This window comes from Hippocampus zosterae, chromosome 19, assembly GCF_025434085.1.
Source record: "Hippocampus zosterae strain Florida chromosome 19, ASM2543408v3, whole genome shotgun sequence".
Lineage (NCBI taxonomy): Eukaryota > Metazoa > Chordata > Actinopteri > Syngnathiformes > Syngnathidae > Hippocampus > Hippocampus zosterae.
This window is the reverse complement of record NC_067469.1, coordinates 5,263,183-5,277,969: the sequence shown is the minus strand read 5'-3', so window position 1 is coordinate 5,277,969 and position 14,787 is coordinate 5,263,183. Positions and strand designations below refer to the sequence as shown.

Sequence of the window (14,787 nt, the reverse complement as noted above, 5' to 3'; positions counted from 1 at the left end):
ACGACACTAGTGTTTAATGTCGCTTCCGTTCGTGTAAAAATCATTAGTTTTTACACTGAGCTGGGAGTTGTAGTTCTTTTTCACTCAAAAGTCATGCGCATACGCTGACGTAAAAATACAACTCCCACGTTGCCCAGTCGAAGCGACTAAGAACCACACTGCTGCGCAAAACCGCTCTGCGTAATCCCTGCCCTGACAAGTCAATCCTCTGCGGTTCTTTTCTGCAAAGTTTATAATCTAAAAACATGGACAACAGTGGGAAAGAAAAAGAGGCGATACAGCTCATGGCCGACGCTGACAAGAAAGTCAAGTCGTCGGGCTCTTTTTTGGGAGGGATGTTTGGCGGGTAAGGAAGCTGCTCTCCGTGACATTATGGCACACAGCCCGTTTCTTTACGCCCAGAACCGGTTTGTTATTGTATTAAGTAAAAACACACACACAAATAAATATAGACATTCAACTACGAGGGCATGACATGTGTGATATATGCGAACTCATTGGTTAGCCTCTTGATACTTTAAACAAGCTAGCTCATCATGATTATTTGTATTCCTTCACGACATTTTTTTCGACTTTTCGGCAGCAGGCTTATCATTTTATAGAGTGAATTTGGCACCACATCATCCATAAAAGAAAAATCACGAAGAAGACTGCATTAGCATTATTCAGCACTTTCCCCCTTGGTTGAGTTTATGACGCAAATAACTGACAAAATATTTAAAAAGGCAAAATTAATGTTTAGTATCGTCGGTAATTATGTGGTTGGCCATGGGGTAATGTCATCCTTTAGCATGGTTGGCTGGCTGTCTCGTTTATCATTACTATCAGACTGAACTCAAGAGAGTCCACTCCAATTAATGGCTTACACCAGGGGTGTCCAAACTTTTTGCCAAGGGGGCCAGATTTTATGTGGTAAAATGTCGGGGGGCCGACGTTGGCTGACATTCTTTACATTGAACAACAATATTGTTCAACAAATTTTAGTAAGCCAGTCTGTTTCACATTTCCATTTTTATTTGAATTTCAACAATCTTAAGAATTTCTTTTGGTTCATTTGAAACAGGAATTTGAAATATGACATATCAGTCAATATAAACACGGAGTGATGTCTTGTTAACTCGTGAGTGATGCCCTCTAGTGTCTAAATGCTATTACTCATTTAGTGAATGTAATTACTCATTTAGCCACTAGAGGGAAGCAGTACTCTATGAAACATCACTCACCAGTCTACGAGACCTCAGTCAATGCAACACGTGTTCCATTGCGCCCAACCTGCGGGCCAGACGGCACTGATTTTATGACAGGGGCCGAGGGCCGGATGAAATTCGACCGCGGGCCGGATTTGGCCCGCGGGCCGGACTTTGGACATGCCTGGCTTACACTAAACATGGCTTTATTGAAGCGTCATGTACCTTTTCCCCTTCCATTTTCTGCATAGAGGACATCACAAAGTGGAGGAGGCCTGTGAGATGTACTGCAGAGCAGCCAACATGTTCAAGATGGCCAAGAACTGGAGTGGTGAGCAAAGAACATGAAAAATAAACATAACCCCCCTCACCTGCAAGGATGTTTTTCTTTTTGCACAGAGGAGCATTTTATGATAGTGCTGCCAAGTTAATGCTGACTCATGGTTCTGAATGTTAAATAACTCTTTTAAACATTTTTTTAGCTGCTGGTGGAGCATTTTGCAAGGCTGCACACCTCCACATGCAGCTGCAAAACAAACACGACAGCGCCACCAGTTTTATCGACGCTGGCAACGCATACAAGAAGTCCGATCCCAACGGTGAGCCTCTGGACCGATAACATCAACTGGGAATGCTTAAGCTGTACACATTTTGTTGTCTCTAGTAGCCATTTTGTGTGTCTTTTTGTGTTCTCTGGTTTTTAACTTATGTCCTGTCGTGTAACCTAACACTTCATGACTTAACATTCTCCTCCTCCTCCTCTTCCTTCTTCTTTTTTATGCTGCCAAAAGAGGCAATCAAGTGTTTAAATGCCGCCGTCGATATTTACACAGACATGGTAAGAAAGCAAAATATGTAGTAAATAGGCACTTCATTAGCTAAACAAGATAATGTTATGCAAATAACAACACAAAAGCTGTCTCAAAAGGTAATACTGCAAAAAAATTGATTGACACTGGAAGAAATATCTTCATTTAACAACTAAATAACTCATTGAAATAAATCCATTCCAGGGAAGATTCACCATCGCTGCCAAACATCACATCAGTATCGCCGAAATCTACGAGGCTGAACTGGTGGACATCGAAAAAGTACACTTCTAATTGATTCTGGAAGTATGCGCCACTATTGCCTGAGAATACTTAAACAGTGTTTGTTGTTCTTCTACAAAGGCAATTGCACATTTTGAGCAAGCGGCAGATTACTACAAGGGAGAGGAATCTAACAGGTATTCAAAATTGCTATCTGCGAGAAATCTATATTAGAATAGTGATGTGATTTTTGTAACGTAAAGACTTCCTCTCTTCCTGTAGTTCGGCCAACAAGTGTTTGCTGAAGGTGGGGGCCTACTGTGCTCAGCTGGAGCAGTACCAGAAGGCCATTGAGATCTACGAGCAGGTAAAAGCGTGGCCAAAATGGAGTCTGGCATTGATCCTCGTGGGACAACAATTACTAAAAATGTACACTTAGTTGACAGTTTGGTTGAAATGAGTGTGGAAATTGATGTCATTAAATAGTATAATTGGTATCTATAATTGAGGCTGAATGATTTTTTTATGACTATGAATACAAACAGGTCGGCGCCAACACGATGGACAACCCGCTGCTTAAGTACAGCGCAAAGGAGTATTTCTTCAAAGCGGCGCTGTGTCATTTCATCGTGGACGAGCTCAACGCTAAGGCAAGTGTGCTTCTTGAGGCTTTCTTCTACACCACTGGTAAGACCTTCTACCAACCAGGTGTGTCCTCCCCATAGATTGCTGTGGAGAAATATGAGGAAATGTTCCCGGCTTTCTCAGATTCGAGAGAATGCAAACTCTTGAAGGTAACCGCCATTCAGTTTTTATTTCTCAAACAAAAGTATTAATAATCTACTTTTTTTGTTTAAGAAACTGCTTGAGGCACATGAGGAACAGAACAGCGAGGCCTTCACAGAGGCGGTAAGTCTTTTTCAGGAGGTTCAAGGGCCACGTTTGATTTTTAAAACTGAGATTTGCCAGTTTGTTCTTGGCTGATCCACACTCTCTCCTTTTGTCACCTGTTTCTCTTCATTGTGGGCATCTGCTTCTTGCTTGACAATCGTGCCATGCTTTTGTGGTTCAGGTCAAGGAGTTTGACTCCATCTCGCGTCTGGACCAGTGGCACACAACGCTGCTGCTGCGCATCAAAAAGACCATCCAGGGTGACGAGGGAGACCTCAAATGAGAGTAGGCGGACGCCCACACAAACAAGTTATGCGCATGCCCCGCCCCCCCAAACGCACACACACCCACAACTCAACATTGTGCTACAGTGACGTTTCCCTCCAAATCCAGTCGATATGTAAAGTATCTCCACATCCACTCCTCTCGCGTGGAACACGCATGTATACCTCATGTTAGTCGTTCAAGGTTTTCCTTTTTGTCGTTGTAACTCCCATATTCTCAATGAGGTGAGACACTGTAAAGAAACAAGACCTTTCCAGCCGATACGTATGCTTTTTAATATTTGAAATGGCTAAATATAATTTCATTTTGTGACCTTTCACATAGCACGATTGGGTCATGATCCGATGGGGAGAAAAAAAAAATCATGGTGGTTGAATCTGAATTAATTTTTTTCCCCCCATTGGATCGTTCCACCGCAATAGTTCCACAATTTTTTTTTCTTGACTGTGACACATACAACATCCAATTGCAAGCGACACAATGAAGGTTAAAGGAAGCGCACTAAAACCTTGAGAAAGGATTCTCAAATTGCTCGCGTTTCTCACAAATTCACAACTGTTTGTAGCAAATATTATCAATATCAATCCTGTTCTACTTAAAACACATTATGACGACGTTCTCGCGTGTTCAGAAAGTTTAGAAATGCGTTAAAAGAGACTGTTATGCATATCAAAAGCCATTTATTTCCTCTCCATGTGCGTGGAATACCTCAGGATTGTTTTATTTAAAATTATGACTGATTTTGTCGAGTTCAATACTTATTGACGGCTATTCTGCCATGTTAGGAGCTCTCTATCATTTCATGTCGTTCCACCTCCTCACCAAGCATGCCCCTCCCCACCCGTGTCGATTCCAATCTATCACCAAAGTATCCAGCCTATTCTTTAAAAAACAAAGCTTGTGCAAATGGACAATAAAGTTGTATTCTATCCCTGTTAGGCTCCACAGCCATGTTTTATGCACCCGAGTCATCCAAAATCGCATTGTTTTTGTGTTCCACAGAAGAACTCAAAACACATTGGAGTTATTGATTTGAATGACATTCTACAATATGCTAATGGTTTAACTCCCAGCAAATATAGAAAAAATATCCTTATGTATATATCCTTAAAACACACTTTGTCAATTCATTTATCCGGGACCAAAATGTGATGACATCTTTTATTTATTTTGTTGATACAGGGCTCTTTATTTGCAATTCATATTCGCATTCGTATTATGAATTATGCATACCCCAATAACAATGCCAGAGAACGTCTTTTTGTAACTGGTTTTCATGAGTGGTGTGCTACCAGCCACTATTTCTGCTTTGATTCAAAATCTCAATTCCTTTAATGTTTACAACAGCTAAAAATAAGCTCAAATTGTGATTTAATACAGCCATGACTCTTAAACATGGAGTCCAATGGAATTCGTATTTACGTTCACACGTTCTCATCTCCTTGAATCTCTGACGCTCTTTGCCGAATTTGCTCATCTGCACACATATTGTCAGTCACGACCACGGTCAGAATGTTGAGCTGCGCCGCTTCGGCCTCGTGAGCCAGAATGGTGTGCGAGGCGGCCTCTTCCAGCAGGGATGACATGGAGGGGGTATCCACGGGGAGCGAGTGGGTGCTTTCGGAGCAGTTTGCCCCCACAGGGATGTCCAACGTGATGCCACCGCTACTGCCATCTGACGTCCCCGCCTGATCCCGAGACAGCATCTCAGTTTCGATGACGGTGACCATGCCCAGGTGGTCATGATTCACCACGGTGATGGCCCCCGACTCGGGAGACACTGCGGCAGCGAGAGAGGTGACGTTGCTTTTCGATTCTTTTTTGGCTGCACTCTTTTTCTCCTGCGTTGTAGCCTTGGATTTCCTCTCCTCCACGTTGCCCTCCAAGACCACCAGGTAGTTCTTCCACGGGGCATTGGCATCATGAGTCTTAAGTTGGGACACAGTGGAGGAAAAGGTCACAAGATGTGGTTTATTATATTTTTTAAATATTTGTACTAAGGTTTTAATTTATTTTCAGTTTGGGGTTTTTTTTTGTCAGAATTTTGTGTTTGTTTGTTCCAACACTTTTATTTCTCCATCTGTTGGGTCTTTTGTTTTTCGAGACGGCGTGTAACTCACCGCGGTGTGTCGGCGAAGAGTCGACTTGTCAGTGAAAGTGCGGCTGCACAACCCGCACATGTAGGGCTTTTCACCGGTGTGGATGCGCTGGTGCCGTTGGAGAGCGTTGAGCTGCGTGAAATGCTTGTCGCAGTAAGTGCAGGCGTAAGGACGTTCGCCTGGGGTAGGGAAAGGGTGCGGGATGTCAAATGACAATCTCAGCTTTCAAACTTGGAAGATCCAAAGCAAATGCTTACCCGTATGCACTGTCAAATGCTGCCGAAGGGAGTTCCTCTGGGCGAAGCCCCGGCCACAGTGCTCGCACTTGAACGGTTTGGAGCCGGTGTGGATGTTGGAATGATACCGCAGGTATTCCTTAGAGGCAAAGCTCTTCCCGCAGGCCTCGCACATGAAGGGTTTCTCGCCTTGGACAACAACAAAAGTTGACAAAAGCGCCATAAAGGACAAGATCGTGATTGGGTTGTCGTCTTACCCGTGTGCGAGCGCTTGTGATAGGCCAGCATGCTTTTCTGGGTGAAGCGGGAGTCGCATTCATCACAGGCAAAGGGCTTCTCGCCCGTGTGGATTCTAAAGATAACCAACAGCCAGACATAAATCTTTTCTGCCATTTCATGGAGCTGAATTCACTAGTTTTGCCTGTCACTATACCTCGCTGGCATCAATAAATGAACAAAAATGCATTATTTAGAGTAAACAGAGTACACCGGTACCTCGTGAGTTGAATTCGTTCCGTGGCCAAGTTCGTACCTGTGGTGCATCTTGAGAGCCGAGTTCTGGGTGAAGCGCGCTCCGCAGTCGGTGCAGACAAAGGCCTTGATGCCGCTATGCGTCCGCTTGTGCAACTTTAGGGATGCTTTGGAGCTCAGTGACTTGCCACAGTCGGAGCATTGGTGCACATGAGGATCGTGCACCTGGAAAGGCCATGGAAATAAATTAGGACTTTCTGTTGCTTTTCAATACCCATACATTCCGATAGAAATCTTCCATAATTCCCCAGCTGAAATTCTCATGGGAATTTACCAGAACCCTGGTGGAAATTCACAAGATGTCTTTCACCCATTTGCAACCTGACCTGCTTGTGGTGGCGCACTACATCCTTCTTGCGCTTGAAGGTCTTGGCGCAGATCTCACATGTGAAAAGCCGCTCACTGCTATGGACGTGCTTCTCGTGGATCCTCAAGTTGCTGCGGTTGGAGAAGGTCTTTAAGCAGGTCTCGCAGCGGTAAACCAGGTCAGCTTTGACTCCGTGGTAGGTGCTAAGCGTGAAACGGAGGACGAGTTAAGTTGTGACTCCCAAAATTTCCCTGATCATTTCTGAATTATCCAATATTGTCCGAAATGACAGTGATGATAAATAAAATCCACCTGTGTTTAATCTAGTAAAACGTGTGGCAGGTTAGATTCCAGTTGACAAATATGTATGTGCACGGTAATAACTGAATTAGGGGTCCCTGGACCAAATAGGTTTGGGAACCCCGGACAACCGAGCACCTACCTCATGTGCTTCAGGTAGCTCCTTTCGTACTGGAAGCACCGATTACATTCGCTGCACGAGAATTTCCCCTTGGAGGTGCTGTTGGACGCCCTGATGTCCTCTTCCTCAACCCCGGACAACAGCAATGTATCCTCCGTATCATTCAGACTCGGTGTGTTGTCATCAAAGTGAGGTGAGGTGGGCGAGGACGAGTAGATGTAGTCATCTTCCTCTTCAGCATTATACTCCTCGCTTCTAGTTGGGATACTTCTCTGCAAGACTTTGCGGCCACCCAAACTCAGTTTGAGCTTGGTGGTCTTCACCTTATATCTTTTTGAAAGCCGCTCTGAACTCTTTCGAGGAAGTTGAGGCGTCAATGGCTTCTTCTTTTTGCCAGTCGTGGTCACTTGTGATGATTCCTTTACCTCATCCGACCAGGATTTACGATTCATGCTGCAAACCCTGGCTAGCTCTCTGCATTCCAAGATCTTGGCCGCCGCTTGCACATCGGCCATCCTGCCCCGGGCCACCTCCGCCTTACCAGTGTACACAAACTCTAAAAAGTCAGAAAAGTCAGATGGATGCATGTTGGAGAGCGGGATGTGGTCTGGGATGGCATCTGGTGACAGGAAGATGTTATTGAAGTAGCCGCTCGAGGCGGCAAGGACCACCCGGTGAGCCTGAAATGCCCGTGAGTGGCCCTGGTAGTCGACCTGGACTGTGATGTCACTAAGGTGTCCCTGCAGCCTCAGGTGTTGCAGGGCATCCAGGATATCCTTGTGGTGTTTTTGGGACTTGAGCTGGACCACCGCCATGCCCATCATAGAGTGATTCTGATGGAAACAAGAGTTGTAATTACTGTATATTTGTTTAGTATAAAGTATAATAGTATAGTATGCTATTCTCAACAAAAACAAACTATTTACATTGGTTGAATTTGGGGCGGGGTGCAAGAATGAATTAATGGCATTTCCTTTCATTTCAATCGGGAATGATCCTTTGAGCATGGTCGCAGAGCTCGCTGAAACCCGAGCCGCAAGGCACTGCTCTACACTTTTTAAACTGATGTATGCAAAGACGAAACTGAGGGCTGCAGGGTGGTCTGAAATGATGGAGGGTAAGAAGGGTGGTCGAAGCAAGTTAGATATCAAAGAAAGGAAGGGGTTACCACCACTTTTAGGTTCTCCCACTCAATACCCGAACTTGAAACCCCAACAGTGACCTTGTAGCCGTAATTTGAAACCTTAATCTTTGCATACCTACTATCTGTGTTTTAATAAATGTGTGAATAAAAAGAGTGTAGATCATAGCCAGTGCTGATCATAGCCAGTGTTACATATAAGCCCAATGGCACTCATGCAGAAACGTTTTCCGGAAAGATGCATTCAAATAACGACGCTAACCCATATTATTTTTACACTAAAAAACACATCTGTGCCCCTTTCGTTGTCCTGGCAATCCAGGCGAACGAAAGCTACCGCTAAACTGCATCGTAAACAGGGCTGAGGCTCATCCACATTTTAGGATCGCAACGACTTTCTTACCGTAAGGTCGCTAAAATGGCAGCCCCTCTGAACAGTCGAAAACGCTGATCCCTATCCGTACTCGAAACGCACACGGAACTTAATCCGCAGTGGAAGATGGACGGCAACTCCGTTTAGACAAACAACATGAAGGCGAAGAAGTTAAAAATAAAAGCAATACTTTGCAGTTTACTTTGCAGTGCTCTTTTGGGAACGTCAGTTATCAATATATATTGACATATTTTAATACGATTTGTGGACAAAGAGTCGCTTTCGCAACAGTTTTAACCTAGTTTGTTCCCAATGATACTCCGTACATCTCCAAGGCCTAGTGCGGGTTTACGCATGCGCAATGTGGCTTTTTTTTATACTGTACCGTGTATGTATTTGTTCTCTGTCATTGATAAAAAGGCACATGTTTTTCGCATTTATTGATGTTCTGTGATGATTTATTGGCATATGATTTTTTTATTTTACAATTTACACAGGGACATCAGCGAGGAGCTTGTGGTTTTAGGTTCAAACTTTGTCCACATGATGGCGCTATTGCCTAGCTTGTCAACATAGCGAGCCAACTAGCTTTACAAATATATATCTAAACTGTACCGTCTACAGTACAATACATACGGTTACATCTCATCCTTTTCAGTTTTTTCACCTTTTCATTCTGACGTCCAGCAGTTAATTAGTACTGAACGTTGTACGTCAAACGAGGTGATTCAATAGTCCGTTCCTGCTGATACATAACTTGGGAGTTATGTAAGAGAGACAGCTGATAACCAAGCACCTTCAAGGGAGCGTGTCAGTAAGCCATTCATACTCAGGATTGCATAAATCATCCTCCAAGATGCAAAACACATTGTAAATATACATGCAACGCTCGGTGCACGGTGGAGAATGCTCTGCTGTTGCCAAGGTTTCTTGTCTCCTCAAAGAAATCCATACAGCTCCCATTTAGCATAATGAATCCTACAAGCCTGCAGTGTTCCCTCGCTTCGGTGACTCATACTACACGCAGGGCCAGAGCTTTGCACTCACACAAATTAATTTCATGTTATTCTTGTCACCGTATTCGAGGGTTCCCAAACATTTAATTAAACCAGATTGAGGGTGAAAGACGAAAATATCAAGTTATCAAAGTTTATATTATTGATTAAAAGAAGAACTATTAAAAGATAGTAGTTTCCAGTCCCATAGAGGGCGGCAATTCACGTTACAATGTTTATTGTTTCAATATTTTTAACTGTAGCTATAGCTGTTGGGTTTAAGATATCCTTTATTTCCCCATTGTGGTTGAGAATACCACTGCCCTTACTTGGTCCGACATTCATGCAGAGTATAATGACAGATGTGTGGAAAATAAATCCCTCTACCTACACCAAAACCGTGTAATCAGGATGGAGTGTATCCATCGGATGTCAACGCGAAAGCATTGCAGCTTCTCCCCAGATATGACTCATACTCGCAGCAGATGCTAAAATGCAGAAATTAACTGGGAAGAGAGCAAAGCAGCGGTGAAGCGCTGGTGTATGAGCTCCAAGAACCGCAGTCTTCTCTTTGTACCAGACAAGCGCACTGGGGCCGAGCCAGACCGACCGCTACTGGGTCCAGCTCCGTGTTCTGCGGTGGTTTGGCCTTCCGCTCCCCTCAGACTCATTCAACAATAAACATCAATCATTCCATTCATGTTTTTCCCTTCTGTGGAGTCGGTGCTACGATCTTACAGTTCACACCTTGGTTTAGCAAGCGTCAAAAAACCTCAATTGTGTGTTTTCTTCTCGGTCTTAATGCTGGAACGATACAAAACAATTATAGGGCATATATAAACAACCATTCACAGTTACGGATAATTTGGAGTTGTCAATGAACCTAACATCCATGGTTTTGGAATGCAGGAGGAAACCAAAGTAACTGCAGAAAATCTACAAAAGCACATGCAAAATCCATACAGGAAGTGTGGAGTCTGCAGTTGAACCCCAAACCTCAGAACTGTTAGGCTTATGTGCTAACCTAACATATTTATTTGCTGATGTTATTCAAGGGGGTGAACCTTGATCATCTTATCGTTAGGGTGATAGACTATACTGTGACCAAACATTTAATTTTAAGGGTGAGTTTGCAATATAACACACACACACACACACACACACACACATAGACAAGAGTCCAGGCTTGTCTCGATTGGCTTTATGCCAAACCACGAGAGTCTAGTCCTGGCGAGTCGAGCCGGAACTTCGAGAGCAAGATGAGGACACCACAGCGTTAAAAGCAGAACTTCGTAATTGTGGTCAAATTTTGTTGGACTGATGAGACTCGATCCTTTTTGCAGCAAATACGAGGCCAAAGATTTCCTTTCAGCAACATGCTTTTTGTGTCTCCCTGCTTCTATTGCACGATTGGACATTTTGTGTCATCTAAGGAGGATTCTCACTGCCGCCTTTTTTTCCCTTTATAGTTGGCAAGACAATAAAACAGACAAGGTCAAGGACAAGAAGTGGAAGTAAGAAGCATCTGATTCATCGCAGCTGGTCAGGTGATGCAACACGTTACATTCAAAGAGAACATCATATGATCCAAAGTGTAACAGATTTTCCCGAAGAGGGTCGCAGAAGCCTATCCCAGCAGATTTCTCGTCACTAGACCCTGAACTAATTGCCAGTCGGTCGCAGGGCACCTATAGAGACAAACAAACCATTTACACCTCCATCCACACCATCGGCGAGTGCACCACTGTGGCCTCAGCGACTGGCAAAAAAATAGAGAAAATAACAAATAAGAGAAAATACCGGTAAATTAGGCCACAATAGACATTAGAAATGTCCCCAAAAGCCGCTGTTGTGAAAGTGCTATATAAATCAGCATGTATTGTATTGTATTGTATTGTAAAAATAATAAAGCTAAATGTTGCACACACACATACAAAAAAAACATAATAGGTGGAAAAATACAAAAATGTCATGTTTTTTATGGGCAGTACAAAAAAGTCATGCAGACAAATTTCCAGTGGATAAATGGATAAAGAATATATGCCTGTGAATACTGTATTGGGAAACGTGTTGCTCCACAATTTGTCTTCAAATATCTGTCGTTTGAAGTGTTAGGACACTGAGGAAGGCTGCTAAGTTTCTCATTTAAATGCTCATACTTTTTTGTGACATTATTATTTTGCGGTGAGATATCTCCTCCTGAAAAACGGGTGCATAGGCTCAATAAAAGTCGGGAAACATTGCTGTAATGAATCCTATTGTTTCCTAAATGTGTCCCTCAGAGGACTTTTTTGGAAAGACTTTGGCTTGCCAAAGCCACATAGTGACTCAATACAATGCCGAGCAAATGAGCAAATAATCATGTGGGAATGTGCAAAACAAAGACGCTTTCATCCGATGTCCGCAGACTCATTTTCACGAAATGAAAGGCATTGGAAAGATCAATTTTTGACACTCCCTGCCATTTCATTGATCAGCCTTGCCTCTCCATCCTTCCATTGATGAAACGATAGACGGAATTCCAAGATGGAATTACTTTGGCCTCTGACTCATCGCCTGTGTCCCAAGTGGCCCCTCCTCCCCTCCCTCCCTCCTTCCTCCTCCTCCTTCATTCGTCCTTGCCAGTGTTCCCTCCGTTGTAACCGAATCTGGCACTTGAGAGGCTCAAGGACGGACGGCCGCTCGCTGCCGCCGCCGCCGTGTTCAGAAATAGAGGGCTTACTTACCTCCTGCAGCCAAAATAGATTGCAGCCTTAATAAGTGACTCACACGCTCTTTTGGTAACATTTGTGTCACGCTTAGTCAGGTGTTTCCCCACAACGCAACAGTTCCCTTTAGTGCGTTTTCCAGAGCGCCCCCACAAACAGCATTCCCTCCTTCTAACTCCTTCCTGCTGCTTCTTCTTCCCTTCTGTTGTCCTCAAATACTAGACAAAATGCAAAAAAAAAAAGTGCAAAATATCAGATGGGACGACTCAAAACAACAGAAATATTCATTCATTCATTCATCTTCCTAACCGCTTGATCCTCACTAGGGTCGCGGGGGGTGCTGGAGCCCATCCCAGCTGTCTTCGGGCAGTAGGCGGGGGACACCCTGAATCGGTTGCCAGCCAATCGCAGGGCACAACAGAAATATTATATTTAAAAAATCTACAAATATTAGATAAAATACAAGTAGATATAAGTTGTTTTCTCCAAATGCAACTGTTTCGTCAGCACATTCGCGGAGTCCGACAGAAGCAACCTCCCCTCCCCTCCTTCCTCCTCCTCCTTCCTCCTCCTCCTTCCTTACATCCTCCTCGTGTCCTCTCTGGCTTTGCTTCCGGGGAATTGCATCACTCGTCTCCCTCTTTGCCTCGACCTTCTAATCACATATGGCACACACACGGCTCACGCACGCGCGCACACACACACACACACACACACACACACACACACACACACACACACACACACACACACACACACACACACACACACACACACACGCGCGCACACACGTTTTGTGGTTTCATGTGGAATGTTACGCTTGGTCGGTGTGCCTGATTCTGGAGGCTTTCCCGTTCCTTTCCCATTTTTCCCAGCTTCAACCCGCATGGAGCCACGTAAACAGTATTTCAAGTTTGTGATTGAATGTGAATGGCAAGGAGTGAGAAAATGCAACGCTATCACTTCCCTATGTGCTGTTCCATCAGTTCTTTCGAAATATGATAGACCCTCCAAAGTTTTTTTCAGAGATTTGTTTCCAAATATATTAAACGGGGCGGCCCGGTAGTCCAGTGGTTAGCACGTCGGCTTCACAGTGCAGAGGTACCGGGTTTGATTCCAGCTCCGGCCTCCCTGTGTGGAGTTTGCATGTTCTCCCCGGGCTTGCGTGGGTTTTCTCCGGGTGTTCCGGTTTCCTCCCACATTCCAAAAAAACATGCATGGCAGGCTGATTGAACACTCTAAATTGTCCCTAGGTGTGAGTGTGAGCGTGGATGGTTGTTCGTCTCTGTGTGCCCTGCGATTGGCTGGCAACCGATTCAGGGTGTCCCCCACCTACTGCCCAGAGATGGCTGGGATGGGCTCCAGCACCCACCGCAACCCTAGTGAGGATCAAGCGGTACGGAAGTGAATGAATGATGAATATATTAAACGTCTCAAGTAAGAATTGGTGAAAACCCGTTACAAAGTGTAAAAACAACAATGGCCTCACATGTGACTATATACTATAGCCTTTAACTGTTTTTCACTATTTCACCTTTCTTAATTTATAGTGCGTGGCAAAAACTGTTTAGCGTGAGACACTTGCGTCCTGGAATGCCCTCCCCAACAGATATTTTAAAATGTGCAATTGACGTTTATGCAAGACCTGTAAAAAGTTCAAATCCTTCGGTCCCTGCATCGTCCTTCGCAGGGCGTCAGCAGGCTACCGGAAAGCCAGCATTCAACAAACCCGAGTTTGTTGCCCATTTATTTTTTTTCGGCGTGACAACCAAAGCAAATATCTTCCTTCCTGCGGCGGGGACGACCGCAGCCGCACTGTTAACCCTCGGATGCACCGACTGGGCTTTTGTGAAACACGGCGGATCTCCAACTTGAGTCTTGTGTAATAATAACAGGGAGGTTTTGCTGCAGGAAATGGATTTCAGGATGTGAAGTTGCGTGCAGGCGTGCTTGTGTGTGCTTGTGTGTGTGTGTGTGTGTTTGCAGTCGACATTTTGGGGTAATTTCAGTGGATCGTTGATGCTCAATGGCAAAGCTTTTTTGCCTCTGCTTTTTTAATGTGGATGGCGGATGGCGCCATGGTTTTAGGATCATTGAGAGAATTCGCTATGTCAAAGATGTTAGTAAGGATTCTGCAATGTTCTCCTCTTTTTGTGTTCTAAGAATTGATTGATGCAATAACGGGCTGTGCTGTTTTCCGTTTGTTGATCCAATGGATGCTTCTCATTCTGGTTGGTTGTAAATAATTCCTCGCCGAGCGTTAAAACAAACTCCACAAATTCCGCGGCTAATTTGCAAATTCGGCCTCTGCGGCCTTTTTTTTTTTTTTTTTTCACGGTCTTTTAATAGTGAAACCTGCACATTGAATTTAAGGAGTAAACTCCCTAAGATGGGCACATCGCCTGCGGGGAGGAGAGATTTCACAGAGATTACAGACGCGGCTTTTTAAGCGGCCGAGGGAACCGACTCCCAGTAAAATAAACGCAGTTTGCGGTTTTCTCGGAGAAGAGCGTTTGTTGACTCAACGGCTCAAGGCGAATTGCTTTTCATCAAGTCAAATATACCGCATCTTAATATACAGT

General features: G+C 44.2%; 2 protein-coding genes across 2 annotated transcripts; one reads left to right on the top strand and one right to left on the bottom strand.

The window, feature by feature from the left end:
* Positions 1-117: 117 nt before the first annotated feature.
* Positions 118-4,290, top strand: napbb (N-ethylmaleimide-sensitive factor attachment protein, beta b). The gene is made up of 11 exons (XM_052053103.1): positions 118-346; positions 1,439-1,518; positions 1,670-1,786; positions 1,979-2,025; positions 2,201-2,278; positions 2,360-2,415; positions 2,501-2,585; positions 2,764-2,868; positions 2,944-3,012; positions 3,077-3,127; positions 3,291-4,290. The coding sequence occupies exons 1-11, from the start codon at positions 246-248 to the stop codon at positions 3,390-3,392; spliced, it is 891 nt and encodes a 296-aa protein (XP_051909063.1). The 5' UTR covers positions 118-245; the 3' UTR covers positions 3,393-4,290.
* Positions 4,291-4,541: 251 nt separating this feature from the next.
* On the bottom strand, positions 4,542-8,835 carry gzf1 (GDNF-inducible zinc finger protein 1). The gene is made up of 8 exons (XM_052053092.1): positions 8,533-8,835; positions 7,010-7,821; positions 6,587-6,770; positions 6,262-6,425; positions 5,987-6,081; positions 5,751-5,918; positions 5,515-5,672; positions 4,542-5,322 (listed from the first exon to the last, which is right to left on the bottom strand). Exons 2-8 carry the CDS (start codon positions 7,810-7,812, stop codon positions 4,819-4,821), a joined length of 2,076 nt encoding a protein of 691 aa, XP_051909052.1. The 5' UTR covers positions 7,813-7,821; positions 8,533-8,835; the 3' UTR covers positions 4,542-4,818.
* Positions 8,836-14,787: the final 5,952 nt, after the last annotated feature.

Coding starts and splice junctions, on each gene's coding strand:
- napbb (XM_052053103.1), top strand. CDS start 246: ATGGACAACAGTGGGAAAGAAAAAGAGGCGATACAGCTCATGGCCGAC. Junction 1,519..1,669: donor GATGGCCAAGAACTGGAGTG/GTGAGCAAAGAA, acceptor ACATTTTTTTAG/CTGCTGGTGGAGCATTTTGC. Junction 2,586..2,763: donor CCATTGAGATCTACGAGCAG/GTAAAAGCGTGG, acceptor GAATACAAACAG/GTCGGCGCCAACACGATGGA.
- gzf1 (XM_052053092.1), bottom strand. CDS start 7,812: ATGATGGGCATGGCGGTGGTCCAGCTCAAGTCCCAAAAACACCACAAG. Junction 6,771..7,009: donor AGCTACCTGAAGCACATGAG/GTAGGTGCTCGG, acceptor TTTCACGCTTAG/CACCTACCACGGAGTCAAAG. Junction 5,323..5,514: donor CTCTTCGCCGACACACCGCG/GTGAGTTACACG, acceptor TCCCAACTTAAG/ACTCATGATGCCAATGCCCC.